This window comes from Podarcis gaigeae (genome assembly GCF_964106915.1).
Source record: "Podarcis gaigeae genome assembly, chromosome: 1".
Taxonomy (NCBI): Eukaryota; Metazoa; Chordata; class Lepidosauria; order Squamata; family Lacertidae; genus Podarcis; species Podarcis gaigeae.
Window position 1 is genome coordinate 17,676,675 of NC_139678.1, and position 15,280 is coordinate 17,691,954.

At 49.3% G+C, this 15,280-nt stretch overlaps 1 protein-coding gene across 2 annotated transcripts in view; it reads right to left on the bottom strand.

Annotated features, from left to right (window-relative positions):
• The window catches only part of LOC310843006 (cholesterol 24-hydroxylase-like), a 36,576-nt gene extending 21,613 nt beyond the window's left edge, over nt 1–14,963 (bottom strand). Inside the window, exons 1-4 of one of the 2 annotated variants that reach the window (XM_083735403.1) lie at nt 12,206–12,393; nt 2,427–2,504; nt 1,445–1,526; nt 236–306 (exon numbers count right to left, since the gene is read on the bottom strand). In XM_083735403.1, coding sequence (XP_083591529.1) covers nt 236–306; nt 1,445–1,526; nt 2,427–2,504; nt 12,206–12,342 — 368 coding nt within the window. In that variant the 5' untranslated portion in view covers nt 12,343–12,393. Of the gene's footprint in view, nt 1–235; nt 307–1,444; nt 1,527–2,426; nt 2,505–12,205; nt 12,394–14,770 lie in introns of those variants that run through there. The other variant, XM_083735402.1, reaches the window with a different exon arrangement.
• Between the last annotated feature and the right edge of the window lie 317 nt (nt 14,964–15,280).

The following is a 15,280-nucleotide window of genomic DNA, read 5'->3' on the forward strand; positions in this document are numbered from 1 at the left end:
AGAATGACCTGAATGCAGCAGCTCTCTCCCCATTTGTGACTTCTAGCAACTGGTGTTCAGAGGTGTGTTTCTTCAGACACCGGAGGAAGAACACAGCTCTCATGGTCAACAGCCATTCATATCTTTGTCTTCCATAAATTTATACATCTGTCCAGTAGAACCTAACAAATTTGCTGGAAATTGGCTGTCATTTTGTCATACTTATTGATTATAACTTACTTTTATATTAACTCACCTTTCTCCAAATATATTACAAGTACGTTCATATTCTTGGTCTTTGGGGTACTGTGGTGACAACAGGCACTCCTAAAATTAAATCCTTTGGTCAGTTTTTGAAATTCGGTTAATCTCATTACTAAGAATATCAAGCGCTAAGTTTAGGAGAACTGATTTCTAACATCAGTGTGCTGGGCTCAAATTTGAGGATGGGGCAGGTGGGTACCTTCCTTCTGCCTTTAAAAACAGGGGGTCCAATTGAGGGTAGTTATTTCAGAATACTTTGCTTAAATTTGGCGGATCTTTTGCACAGGACTTTGCTTGGCAGGTGGTTCAGCCCCACATGGTAGGGGAAGCAACTTAGAGACATGCTTGATCTGGTACCCGACACGGAACCCACAGAGGACAAACAAGACACCCCACAGGTCAAGGACCTTGAGGAGCAGGCAGGGTCCCCTGAAGCCAATCCTTAGGATCCACTGGAGGGACCATCTGGGACCTGCTGAAGAACCTCTAGGGCTGTTAGAGAAGAAGGTGGAGTCACCACCACTGCTTGTCCTTGAGAACCCCGGTGCCAAAAAAGGTCCAGGTCCGAGAGCAATAACATAGTATACATGCATGAACCCAGAGTTGTCATGATGAAGCTATCCCTGGAACTCCTTCAGGACCAGCATCTGTGGTTAGAAGACCAGTATGGATAAGCCCTTCCTCTTGAGCCTTCCAGTTGCTGGAAACAAGACAAGTCTCTGGTTCCTTAGGCCTAATGGTGGTGGTGGAAGGCAACCACCTCCTTTATGACCTTGTTGAACTCCCTGTGACTATAGGCTGTTCCATGACCTTATCATGGATTATGTTGGGACCTGGACGAGTTTTCTGTGCTTGACCTTGGTGTCTTCCAGATGTTCAGGACATGCTGGCTGGGGCTGATGGGAACTGTAGTCCAAAACATTTGGAGGACACAAAGCTGGGGAAGGCCATTTCAGAGGGTCTAAGGAAAAAGTGAGAGCAATGGGATTGGAAGTGCCAAAGGTATTAGAAGCCTAGCAGTGATGTAGTGTCTATCAGAGCAGCTTACGCTTTGGAACTTCCTCACCTGTGGTCAGCCTACACATGTGCACAAATAAACCATAGGTCTCAAAATTCAAGTGAATCTCCAGTAACCATTCAAAGGGAATAAAAGCCCTAGATAAACTATTGCACCTCTGAAGTTGTAGAATTGTGACAGTACCTTCACTCCGTCGGGGCTTAATACTAAGACCACAGCTTTGTGAAGTACATTAAAACGCACGACTGGTCCATATTCTTCAGCCCTATGAAGAGAAAGTCACCCAAAGTATTTAAAAAGGAAAGGGAACGCTTGCCAGAGATAAACAACCAGCAAGTTATATGGAATGTTGCGAATCACGACCTGTGCATGCACGGATGCGGGTTGCGTTTGCTTCTGGGTGAGAACGGGGCTCTGGAACAGATCCCGTTCGCATCCAGATGTACCACTGTATATGGAAAATATTTCATATCTGAAGTCATTCATGGACTGGAAGTAGAAATTTTCAACTTTGCCCTTGCTGTAGGAAACTCTTGTAAATTACTAACAAGCAAAATAAACTTTCAAGGACATAGGTGATGATTTCTAGATTTTATACCCCACCTTCCCTTTTACTGAAGAGAGTTAATGGAAATGTACATATTGGGTTGGGTTCGTGCTACATAAGAGTTGTGTAGATGGCTTCACATTCCTTTCTTAATTCCCCATCCTTCCAATTTTATGGCAAACCATAGGGCACTCTAGGAAAACCTTTTTTTGCACAAACTGGGACTACAGCACTGACATTTCCTATTCACTTTCCCATTCTGCAAGTAGTGACTTATGTTTCCCCTAACATGCCCAGCTGGGGAAAAGGTTCTTGGCTACATAGATTGTTGGTCTGAATTTGCATTGAAGCTCATAGCCCAGGGGTAGGCAACCTAAGGCCCAGGGCCAGATGCAGTCCACTCGCCTTCTCAATCCAGCCCATGAACGGTCTGGGAATCAGCGTGCTTTTACATGAGTAGAATGTGTGCTTTTATTTAAAATGCATCTCTGGGTTAATTGTGGGGCATAGGAATTCGTTCATAATTTTTTTTCAAAATATAGTCTGGCCCACGGCTGAAAAAGGTTGCTGTACATAGCCTCTTATACCAAGCTCTCTGAAAAATTGAAAGTAACTTACCACTGCAGAAAGAGATCACCTAATGGCTCCTGGTTTTTAACCATTTTCCAAATGAGTGGCCCATGTCCAAGAAAAAAGCTGCATTTTTTTTTAAAAAAAGAAACAGGATATGAAACCATATGAAGAACATCATACAGTATTTTGCATTGAAATAAATTCAGGAGTGCCTATGTGTTTTCACACACCAATTGGTGGGGGGAAGATGGCGCCGGATCAAGCCTCAACTGAGTCTCTGCTGCGTGAGTAGGAGCTCTAATGATCAAATTACCCTGATAAAAAGGCTCAACCTATGAAAATATCTGCCAAATTTTATCAGTAAAAGACTCCAGGAGCTGTCAGGTGGACTTTTAAACCTCCCCTCCCTTTTAAAGCTACTTAAATCAACTTTGAACCACCTCCCTTGAAAAGCCCATAAAGCTGTGGGTTGGATAAAATAGCCCCATTTATTTCTGAGTACGAAGATGGTACTTACAAGACGATGTTGCAAAGAACTGGGGATTTCACCTTTACAACCTGTAACAAATCCCACAAAGAAAAAACAGGCCAAAATTTCAACCTACTTCCATCCCAAGGCTGATGAAGCAAATAATCCAGGAAACCTCCATTCTCATAAGTGGTCTATTGACCACACCGGGACTGGAAGGGAGGAAAAAACTAACGTCGGAGGTGAGGGAGTGGACCTGGCAACAGAACTAAAACAAGCTGAGCTAGCCAAAAAGGGACCTGAAGCAAGTTTAGAACAGGAGCTATTCCTCGAAAACCTAGAAGCCATGTCAAACGAGCCTCCCCTAACCTCCCTATCAGGAGAGAATTTAAGGTGCCCTTCCCCGACTGAGCTGACTGAGACAGACAAATGGCCAACAGCTTAAGGGTACAGTACCCGGACAACCTTATCTTCTACTTGCCAGGGATGTTCGAAGAGTTACTCAAAACTCATTTCACACAGATAAGCAAAGAACTTGAGCCAATTAAAAATTTCCTTTCGGAAAGCTTGAACCTGCTTACCACCCTAACTGAATTGATTAAGAACCATGAGGTTGCTTTCCCTCACATGACAACTGGGACTAGGACTAATGGAGGTGAAACTAAGCCGGGACGACTCGATTACAAAAAAAACCAAACAGAAACAATTCAGTGCAGGAGGGAGGGTCCGTTGCTCCCAAGAAACCGACCTTAAAGAGAAAATGCTCAACACAAAAAATGAAGAAGACCAAAAACATCAAATTGAGAGGCCAAAAAGGAGCGCCGACCTGCCAGACTAAAAAAATGAATTTTCAGAAGTTCTTTTAGATGCTGGAGAATATAACAACAAAGAACTCTGCTGCTACAACCCAAAAGAAAATCACAAACTCATGCATGCCAACAAAGCAGTCTGAGGAAAAGCCCCACGGCCCAGCAGATCACACACCGCCCTCTGGTGGGGAAATAGGAAAACCAAAGGAAATTTCAGCTCCCAAGCAACCAACCCTTCTCTTGACATTGCAAATAAATCCTGTGTGCCCTAATATAACAAAAAAGGATCAAGATAAAACAACGCAGACTTGTTGGAAGCGAACATTAAATAATCACAATACTTCCCACAAATAGAGGACACCCATCATATGCTCAAAGAAAAGTAAATATTCCCGAAAAAAATCGGAATAGTCACCAGGGGCCTCGTGACAGCAGAAAATATCATCAAGGTAAAATTCCTCGCTCATGATACGGCCCAAAATAGGGCTATAGTGACTTTTAAGGACGGGCTCTCAACTAAACAGACCCTTTCAAATAAAGACAATTTCCTGAGGGCTGGCTTGCTTGTGCACCATTTCTTCGAAAACATCGAAGACCCTTTACCACTTCTAGGAGCACATAGGCCAGCCAGAACAAAAACCAAAACCAGCACAACAGCGCCGGAAACGGTAAGCTGCTCTACCCAGAGGCTGGCAATCTTAAACAATCTGGCAGGCTGTACAAAATCTTGCCCTCACCAAATAAGCTAGAAAAGGATTTCTCCTCAAAGGATGAACAGCTCCTAACACCCTACCTCGAGCAGATCCTACTTTCCCAGGATGCACTAATTGAAAGACTTTCGACCATAAGGAAGTCCCTGCCACCTCTAGCCCCGCCTCCTCCCATGGAATTTAATCACATCAATTGCAAATCAAAGCCTTTAACCAACGAGGAATGGACAACTTGTCGATATCTGTCTCCAGAAGAAACAGGCTCTCCTGCACCCCCTCCAATAGCCCAATCCAAAACGCAAGAAGTCGAACTAGTGGTGCCAGCACCGGGAATTGGCTCAATCTTCATGGACTGCCTGGGAATCCTAGAAGCTATTCATACAGAGGAATGAAATAAGGTCAAATTAATACCCCCCCAAGTTAGTCTTTCCCTCAAAAGGCTTCCCCATTCCTCCGCATTGCGGCTCAATCAAGCCAAATTCAAAGGACCTGAGGAATCAGCAGCAGAAAACAGCTATGAGTGCCTGGAATCTAAAAACCCAAGAATCAACTGCTGCCCTAAACATCATCTCCTGGAATGTTGCAGGCTGGTCCAGATGCCTCTCCCACTCTACAGACATTCCCTTCTAGCATCAAAACTTTAACATCATCGCTCTCCAAGAGACGTGGGCGGCTGAAAACCCATCATTGGAAACATACTATACATATGCAGTGGGAGCAGTTGCAGGCAGAGGACCAGGGAGGCTCAAGGGGGGATTATGCATCCTAATCTCACTCTGCCTAAACGCCACCTGTAATGAACTGTCCCCCCTAGACCACCTAGCAATGGTCCTTCTCATATCCTGGGGAAACTGCGGTTTACTAATTATCAATGCTTATATCCCCCCAACAAGCAAAAAAACCCCGATATGGAGGGCATCTGGAATAGACTGGACTCTTACGTTAGGTTAGTGATAACAAACTATCCGGGAGCAAAGGTCCTGCTGGTGGGTGACCTAAACTCAAGGTTAGGTCCTGATGACATCAGTTTAGAAACCAAATACAGGCAAAAAATAGGGTACCCTGACAACTTTGGCCCGGAGGCTTTACAACTACCAAGGCAGTCAAAGGATCGACATTCAAATTTTGCTGGAGCCTGCCTCCTCAAACTCTCTAGGCAGCTAAGTCTTCATATCCTAAATGGTTGCACCAGGGGTGACATCCCCCGGGGAATATACATTCATGTCTGGGATAAGATCCAGCACAATTGATTATATGTTGGTGGACAGCGAATTGCTAACAAAAATAGTGAATTTAAAAGTGCTCCCATTCATAGAGCGGGACCATTTCCCTTTTCACCTCCAGGTGTCTCCATTAAAGGAGTCACCCTTCCTGAGAACAGTATACCCTGCAGAGATCACCACATTAGAGCGACCTGGTTGCCGAGTCAAATGGACCCCTGCACTTGATTCCAAACTGAATCTAACCTCTGAAAAACTCCGTACCATTTTAACTTTGGGAATAATCCTAGGCCTCAGGACCCAGTTTCCAAGTATGAGAGCCTGCTCCAACAATTAAAACCCTATCTTTTTAATACCACAGAGAAAAGGTCAGCTAAACCAATAACATCAAATAAACCCTGGTTTGATTACACCTGCTTTGAGGCAAAGAAAGCCCTGCAAAATGCTTACAAAGCTGCCCTGACAGCCGAAAATTCTGTTAGACATCAGGCCTATCTTGCTGTCCGTGCCCTAAAAAAAGAGTATAAAGACCTAATATTCCACCAAAAGAATGCCTATACCAGAAAATGTTGGCTAGAATTAATTAGTGCGGCAAAAGATCAGACACTATTCTGGATACTGGTAACTTCTGGCACCCATAAAGCTATTTCCCCCTTAACCTCACAAATTCCCCCTAGCCTGTGGGTCTCATTCTTCCAATCTTTGTACGAGGACGCTGAACCTCCACTACGGAATTATAATATAGAATAACTGGCTAAATGGCCGCCTGTTTCAGTAACTGAAGTGAAATCATATATAAACCAACTGAAAACGGCCAAAGCCCCAGACTCAGACGGCATTCCGCCAGAAATGATAAAAGCACAGGCGGATTGGTGGGCACCTTTCTTAGCCACCCTCTTCACCTACATAGATGACACTGGCAGCATCCCAAGGGAATGGGGAACAGCCATAATAGTTCCAATCTATAAAAAGGGCAACAGAGGGGACCCAGCGAATTATGGGCCGATTAGCCCAGTGTTTCCCAACCTTTTTTGGGCAAAGGCACACTTGTTTCATGAAAAAAATCTCGAGGCACACCACCATTAGAAAATGTTTAAAAAATTAACTCTGTGCCTATATTGACTATATATAAAGTAACTCTCGTTAATAGGCATCAAATAAACACAAAGAAAGTATTTTATAATTACTTTATTATGAAATAGTAAGTACCGTATTTTTCCTTTATTTCCCCCCCCCCCAAAACCAGGTCGGGGAACAGTGGGATGGCGGTGCTGCGCCTCCCCGCTGTCCCCAGAGCTTGTGGGGCTGGCCCATGTCTGCCTGGCGCGAGGGGCGCTCTGCTTCAGGGCGTCCCGTGCGTCGGGCGGCAGGCTACAGTCCGCAGCATGGGGAACCCTCTGTTTCAGGGCGCCCCACGTGCCCCCCAGGTGCGCAAGGCTGGCTAACACCAGCGCGGAGCACGGGGTGTCCTCCGAAGGGCGCCCGCGCTGCCAGCTGCCGCCCGCAAGCCTTGCGCTCCGGGGGGGGGGAGATCCCCCGGTGCGCAAGACTTGCCAACACCAGCACGGAGCACGGAATGGCCTCCAAAGGGCGCCCCGTGCTCCGTGCTGCCAGCTGCCGCCCGCAAGCCTTACGCTCCTGGGGGGAGATCCCCCGGGTGCGCAAGGCTGGCCGACACCAGCGCGGAACACGGGGCGTCCTCCGAAGGGCGCCCCGTGCTCCGTGCTGCCGGCTGCCGCCTGCAAGCCTTGCGCTCCTGGGGGGAGATCCTCCGGGTGCGCAAGGCTGGCCGACACCAGCGTGGAACACGGGGCGTCCTCCGAAGGGGGAGATCCCCCGGGTGCGCAAGGCTGGCCGACACCAGCGCGGAACACGGGGCGTCCTCCGAAGGGCGCCCCGTGCTCCGTGCTGCCGGCTGCAGTCGGCAAGCCTTGCGCTCCTGGGGGGAGATCCCCCGGGTGCGCAAGGCTGGCCGACACCAGCGTGGAACACGGGGCGTCCTCCGAAGGGCGCCTCGTGCTCCGTGCTGCCGGCTGCCGCCGGCAAGCCTTGCGCTCCTGGGGGGAGATCCCCCGGGTGCGCAAGGCTGGCCGACACCAGCGTGGAACACGGGGCGTCCTCCGAAGGGCGCCTCTTGCTCCGTGCTGCCGCCGGCAAGCCTTGCGCTCCTGGGGGGAGATCCCCCGGGTGCGCAAGGCTGGCCGACACCAGCGTGGAACACGGGGCGTCCTCCGAAGGGCGCCCCGTGCTCCGTGCTGCCGCCGGCAAGCCTTGCGCTCCTGGGGGGAGATCCCCCGGGTGCGCAAGGCTGGCCGACACCAGCGCGGAACACGGGGCGTCCTCCGAAGGGCGCCCCGTGCTCCGTGCTGCCGGCTGCAGTCGGCAAGCCTTGCGCTCCTGGGGGGAGATCCCCCGGTGCGCAAGGCTGGCCGACACCAGCGCGGAACACGGGGCGTCCTCCGAAGGGCGCCCCGTGCTCCGCGCTGCCAGCTGCCGCCCACAAGCCTTGCGCTCTCGTGGGGACGTCCCCCGGGTGCGCAAGGCTTGCCGACACAAGCGCGGAGCATGGGGCAGCCGGCCGAAGCGAGCGGCGATGGGATGTGGGAGGGAGGGAGCTCGCCGCCCCCGTGTGCTCGCCGCCGCCGCCCGGCCTCTCGCCGCCCGACTCGCCCGCCTCCCTCCCACGGCACACCAGGCGGCGTCTCGCGGCACACTAGTGTGCCGCGGAACACCGGTTGGGAAACACTGGATTAGCCTATTAAGTGTGATCCGTAAACTCTACACAAAGCACCTCCTTAATAAGTTTACAGAATGGCTAGAGAATGAAGATATCCCTGCAATAGAACAAGCGGGCTTCAGACCTGGAAGGTCCATGACAGATCACTGCCTAACGCTACAACATCTCATCGGCAAATACAAATCAGGAGAGCAGGCCTCACTATACGCTGCCTTCGTTGACCTAAAAGCAGCCTTTGATACAGTCTCCAGAACCAAACTCTGGGACAGACAACAGGGTACCAATATAGATAGAAGGCTCCTGCTCTTAATTCAGGCACTGCATGCAAACACAGCCCTTAGAGTCAGGTGCAGCCGCCTAGGACACCTAACGGACCCTATTAAAACCTTCAAAGGAGTCAGGCAAGGGTGCCTATTGGCCCCTCTACTATTTAATTTCTATCTAAGTAACTTAGTATCTGCACTCAATGACTCAGAACTCCACCCGCCGAAGCTTGCAAATCGGCATATTTTGGTCCTGCTATATGCTGATGATGCGGTAATTCTATCTAGAACCCTCATTGGTCTCAAAAGAGTACTAAGAAAGCTCGCAGCATACTGTCAAACTGAATGTCTCAAAATCAACTATCAAAAGACCAAGATACTCACTTTTGGGGGAAAACCAAAGCTTAGAAGCTGGGAACTCCAAGGCCATAAATTAGAACAAGTAACAAACTACAAGTATCTAGGAATGGTGGTACAGGCCTCAGGAACCAACAAACTACACATAAACTCCATCGGGAGCTCAGCAGAAAAAACCGCAAATTGTATTCTTAAATTCTTCAGAGCACAAGGGGGCTTCTTCGTCCCCGCAGCTCTAAAATTATACAAGGCCAAAACTTTGGCTCAACTCCTGTACAGTGGCGTAGCGTGGGGGGTGCAGGGGGTGCCGGCCGCACCGGGCGCAACATCTGGGGGGGCGCACTCGCCGCCTCCGGAGTCGCCGCCTCCGGAGTCGCTACAGCGCAGGCTGTAGCAGAGCCGCATGTCTCGGGAAGGAGGAAGCCCCAGCCATGGGCGCTGCCCCCAGGTGGTGCAGCAGGAGCCAGGCGGCGAAGGGGAGCCCGGCGGAGCAGAGGTGCCGCGGGGACACGGCTCGGGAGCTGCCGCTGAGGAGTCAGAGCATCGTCCCCGGGAGGAGAGGAGGAGCGGCGGTGGCTGCTGCTACTGCAAAGCAGGGAAAGAAGGAGGCGGCGGCGGGGAGCTGGGCAAGGAAGTTGCTGCTGGGGATGAAGAGGCGGCGGCGGCAGGAGGCGGACTTCTTTCCCTCTCTGGTGCTGCTGCAGTGAGGCGCTCGGCAGCCCACCGGCCCCTCCTGAGCGGGATATGGGTGGGCGGATGGGGTGAGTGGGGGAGAGGCGCCGGGTGAGGCGGGGCCAGCCGGCGGCGGCTGCCGCTGCGCGAGGGACACCCGCCCGCCTCGTGCCCTGACAGGAGCCGCCGTTGTGCCCGCGGGTGCCCTTGACATGGCGCCCCTCATGCCCCCTCGAGAGGCGTTGGGGGGCAGCGAGACTCCGCCGGGGGCCCCGCCCCTCACTCTGCGCTCGGTTTCAGGGCTGTCTTGCGAGGGGGCGGCGGGAAAAGGCTCTGAGGAGAACCTCGCTCACTGTCCTGCGTCGCTTTTCCTCACATCGTTTTCCCTTTCCCTTAAGGAGACGGGGAGGTGAAGGGAGCCCACCTTCCTCCTCGCACGTGGCGAGTCGTCGGTGGAGAAACCACACACATTTGATATTCATAATAATAATAATAATAATAATAATAATAATAATAATGGTTTGAAATTTAAGACTCCCCCCCCCCAAGGAAAAGGCACTTTCTTGCCCTGCCTGTGGAGGTCATGGCGGGCGAGGCCTTCAGCAGCGGGGCCCTTATTCGCGCTGCCAGCCTGACCTTCACTCTCTTACATATAGAGCGGAAAGGAAACGCGGAGGTGCAAAGGCTTGCGGGGCAGAAGTTAGCCCCGCTGAGTTCATCAGGGGTGCCAACGTGAATACAGTATGATATTTGGGGGGGGGAGGCAGGTAAGCCCCGCCCTACATTGTTTACTACATTGGCAATGCCCATCAACTGGGGGACTGGCCCCCTCAAATGTTTTATTGGGGGGCCTGAAGCAGTGGCGTAGCGTGGGGGTGCAGGGGGGCCGGGCGCAACATCTTGGGGGGAGGGGCGCGCTCGCACTCGAGTGCTAAAACCCACGGGTTAGGGGGCGCAAATTACTTGCCTTGCCCCGGGTGCTGACAACCCACGCTACGCCACTGCTCCTGTATGGTTCCTTTTTGGGTCCGCCTTCCTCTGCTTTCTCCCCCCTTGAGAAAGTTCAAGCTAGACTTCTTAGAGCTCTCCTCCAAGTCCCCAGATGTGTCTCAAATGCATGGGTGTGATTGGAAACGGGCATGATGAGAGTGGAGGCTAGCATTTGATTAACATCAATTTACAAATGGCTGACACTGAATCTGCTCCCCTCGAGGAATAGCCCCACTGATCCTCTGTGATCAATTCCAGTCAGGCTGGCAGACAGCAGTTCTGAACACCCTCTAGAAACTGGGTTTTGCCCCTCAAGCCCTTCTAAGCCTGGGCTTGGGCCAGGCAAAAGCCACGGTCAGGCAAAGAGAGAGACAACAGGACTGTGCAAGGTGCCCCGACTGTAAAATTGGAGAAATTGAGGCAGCATACCTCTTCTTTCTCATATCTAGAAATGCAAGAAGGGCCTTTACACTCACCAGAAGAGTGGCTCTTCCCTCACCGGTCCTGGATGGAGCCTTTAGTAAAGTCCCCTATGCCCAGAGACTTTGCACCTGTCCATTGGGAGGGACAGGAAGTCCAGAACACTTGTTCTTTACATGTCCCTTTTACGAAGAGGCACGCAGTAAGTTCATTGATCCCCTACTGGCGGGGCTCGCTGACCTCCCGCAAAAGCAAAAATTTGACCTTTTGCTGTTAAGGAAAGATAAGAAGAAGACCTGGATGGTCGCTAGATTCTGTGTACAGATCTGTAGGCGCAGACCATCGCCCAACTCAAATTAGTCCGGCATGAAAATCCCCAAACTCGGTTCCATGGGTGACTCTGAGTCAACTCCCGGGATAGTTTATTGTTGTACATTGTTTCTAAATTTATTGTTGTACATTGTTTTAATTGCCTGTTTTAACCATATTTGCACTCTAATGTTGAGTGTCCTCTATTTCAGAAGCTTCTACTCTGCAGCCTCTTATAGTTGTTTTAACTGCGAGTCTTTTAGTTCTTACGCTCTTATAGTTGTTTTAACTGCATGTTTTTATTTGTTTTTAGTTCTTATCTGTTTTAATTATCAGTTTTTATCCATCCATTATCCATGTTTAATCTTGTATTTTATTCAGATGTTTTATCCTATGCTTGTTTCTTTGTCCTTATTATCAGTTTAAAAAAATCCTAACTGATATTTTATTTATATGTTGTTGTTTTTTATCCTGGTCTGTGACTGTAATAAAGTTCATTCATTCAAACCAATCTCCAAGGAACATGCATTACCCATCCCAGAAATAACAGCCCATGACCCATCCCACTGCGACAAAGGGGACATCGTAAACTTGCATGCCTGTTCATTTTTTAAATTATTATTCCAGATACTACAACCAGGAACACCAGGGTCAGGATGTTCTGCCACCTGAGGCAAAAAGCCCACCACCACCTCCTTCCTCCTGTGCAGGAATGCCCTGCCAACCCTGCCCCCTCCTCCTGTCAAAGTCTGTCCACAAGACACACAAGACACACATTTGTACATTACGATTCGGAGGTCCAAGAGAATTAGCAGCCCCCTCCCTGTGGCATATCCCATTAAGTATCACAACCCCGCCAGCCTCTTACCTCACCCTTGGGGCGCCAGGGATATGATCATACTTCATGTGGATTGATTTTATGTAGCAGCAATAAAGGCCAAAAGCCAGAAGGGCCACCGCGAGCAAAATGCGCAGCAAGCCCCAGATCACCTCTGGCGCATCCATGACAGCCAGGAGCTCAAGCCACAAAGCTGCAATGCCAAGCCTCCAAAGTTTGAATGATTCTGCCTTGGAGATTGGAGTCCTGGAGTTGTTGCTTTGGCAATAAATCCCTTTTGAGTTTGGGAGGAGCCAGGCTGGGATGCAGTAGGAGGAACCTTTACTTAAACATACAGTCCCTGCAATCAGATTGAGTCAGAAGGACCAAATGATGGTCCATTCGGAAGACCAAAGGATTTAATTTTAGGAGTTGGTACAATGCCAAAGCACCCAGTCGGAACATAGAATCATAGAATAGGAAGGAACCCCACTTCAATGCAGGAATCTCAGCTAAAGTATCCATGACAGATGGCCCTCCAATCACTGCTTAGAAACCTCCAAGGAGGGAGACTGTTCCACTGCCGAACAGCTCTTACTGTCACAAAGTTTTTCTGAATGTTGAGTCAGAATCTCAGAGCCTCTTTCCCCAGCTCGGGCTGGCAGCAGCTCAGGCTGTTCCCTTTCTTGCTCTTCAAGACATGGCAACCCTACTTCAGTGCAGGAGAAAAGAAGCTTTTCCCCTCTTCCATGTGACAGCCCTTGAGATATTTGAAGATGGCAATCGTATCTCCTATCAGTCTGCTCTTATCCAGGCTAAACATACCCAGCTCCTTCAACCGTTCCTCATAAGGCTTGGCTTCCAGACCTCTGATCATCTAGGTCACCTTCCCTGCCTCCCCATGTGCAGTAGCCCCAACTGAGGAGGAGGAGGGGAGTGTGGAGGACAGTGGGGAAAGGGTGAGAGCAGCCCTGAGTGCCCGCCTTGCTTGGGAGCAGGTCCAAAAGAACTTATCTCCCCAGCCCAACCTCCCAAGGCAAGAGGGAAAATCCTCAACCAGGAATCTCCCTTTCTTTCCCTGCTAGAAGAAGAAGAATTTTAAAGGGGGGGGAGTCTGCACCACCACCCTCTTCCCCCTGGGGGGAAAGAAAGAAAGAAAGAAAGAAAGAAAGAAAGCAAGAAAGAAAGAAAGCTGAAGTTGAAAAATGTGTCAACCAAGCCAATGAGGACTGAGTATCCATGTCTAGTCCAGTATCCTGTCTTGCAGGAGCCAACCAGATGCCCATGGGATCTGACCACAACAGCTCTCTTCCCAACTAGGGCTCTCAGCAACTGGCATAATGCTTCCAACAGTAAAAGTAGGACATAGCCATAATGGCTAGCAGCCACTGATGACCTTATCCTCCATGATATTGCCTAGTCCTCATTTAAAGCAATGCACGTTGATGGCTGTTACTACCCCATGCCATAAAAACGCTTATGTTTTCTTCATTCCCTTTTCCTGTCCAAAGGTGGGTCACTAAGAAATTATTAACCAGGTGCAATACAACCTCAACGGAAGGCAATCATGGTAATTGAGAATTAGAACAATACAGCTCAAAGGTCGAGCATAAAAGTAATTCTTCCCATCTCCTAAGTTTGCAATAGAATACAGCTACAAAGATAGGTGTGTGCTGTCTAACACGGATGAAGAAAACTCTCGTGATTCAATATGGTGTTCCCTTTCAAGTCTTCTTTTAACACAGCTGAAAGTAATAGCAAAAAGGACTCAGCCTTTAAAAAAAGATGGGAAGTCACAGTGTAGAATTGCTAAGCCCAGACGTACTTGTTCAGTATTACTATGGTTGTTACTTTTATCTACTGTTTATTATGGAAAGTGGGCCTGAAGGGCCCAAACTCACAATTTATACTATCTATTTTAAAAATCAAAATATGTTTTGATTTCTACAAATTCCTGAGCAGCACCGGGCACTCACTGCAGATTCCAGGATAAAGTATGATTTACTTCTCCTCCAGCACCATAATTCAAAAGCATCAATTCTTCGGCAATCAGCCTTCTTTATGATCCAGCTCTCACTTCCATACATCACTACTGGGAAAACCATAGCTTTAACTTATACGGAGTTTTGTCGGCAAGGTGATGTCTCTGCTTTTTAAGATGCATTGGGGGTATATGGTGTTTTAAGGGAGGGACAGTACCTCTGATGGGGGACACATTGTGCTCCTTCTGAGGTAGTTTGTCCACCTTTGGTCTCCACCTGGCTCTCACCTGTGGCTTCTAGAAGCTGTCAGCATGTGACAGCAACCACACTCCAGAACAGCTTAAACTGGACAGCTAAGCAGGTGAGCGTAGCCAATAGGCCTTAAACCCTTGGTGAGTTAGGGACTTCCCCTGCATGTGAAGAGAAGCTCTGGCAGATCGAGAGGATGAGACCAACAGTGGGTCCAACAGTTAAGAAGGTGGTTTCTGCACATGCTGTAGAGGGAAATAAGGGGCAGATGGGGCTTGGCAACCTGGGAAGGTGGCCTATCTAGAAGAAGGAAAACTCTGGTCTCAAACCTCTGCTGTGTTGCAGGATATCTTCAGGAGAGAAGAGGGCTAGGGAGTAAAGCCAACACAAATCCAGAGTGGAGTCTTTACGACAGTTGGGTGGCACCTTGTACACCTCCTTCCTGGCAACTCCTGCAGCCAAGCTGGTGCTAAGCGTATTGCTCTGCTTCCCTTTGGACCACATCAGTGAGGCCAAGAGGGAGGTCATCTGAGCAGCCCAGGAACTCCGCACACACTGCCAAGGCTGCACCCCAGGGAGGTCACTTCAGTGACTTCTTGAGACAGATGGATGTCTACAACAAACAAAGATGAATAGAATCCTAAGAAAGAACCGGTCACTTAGCTTGTTCAGTTAAAGAAGGTTCTGTTGATGGAAGTTGTACCAATATGGGTATTCACTTATCATTTGAAATATTTGTTCTAAATTACTTTATTGAATCGGGGAACTTCATGTTGAGGACAACACAAGGCACCAGAAGTGAAATGCATTGCGTGAAGTTACCATGAACTATTTGAGGGCTGCACATCTTTTATCTCTCTCACCTAAGGCAGCTGAGGAATGGAAGAGGGAGACG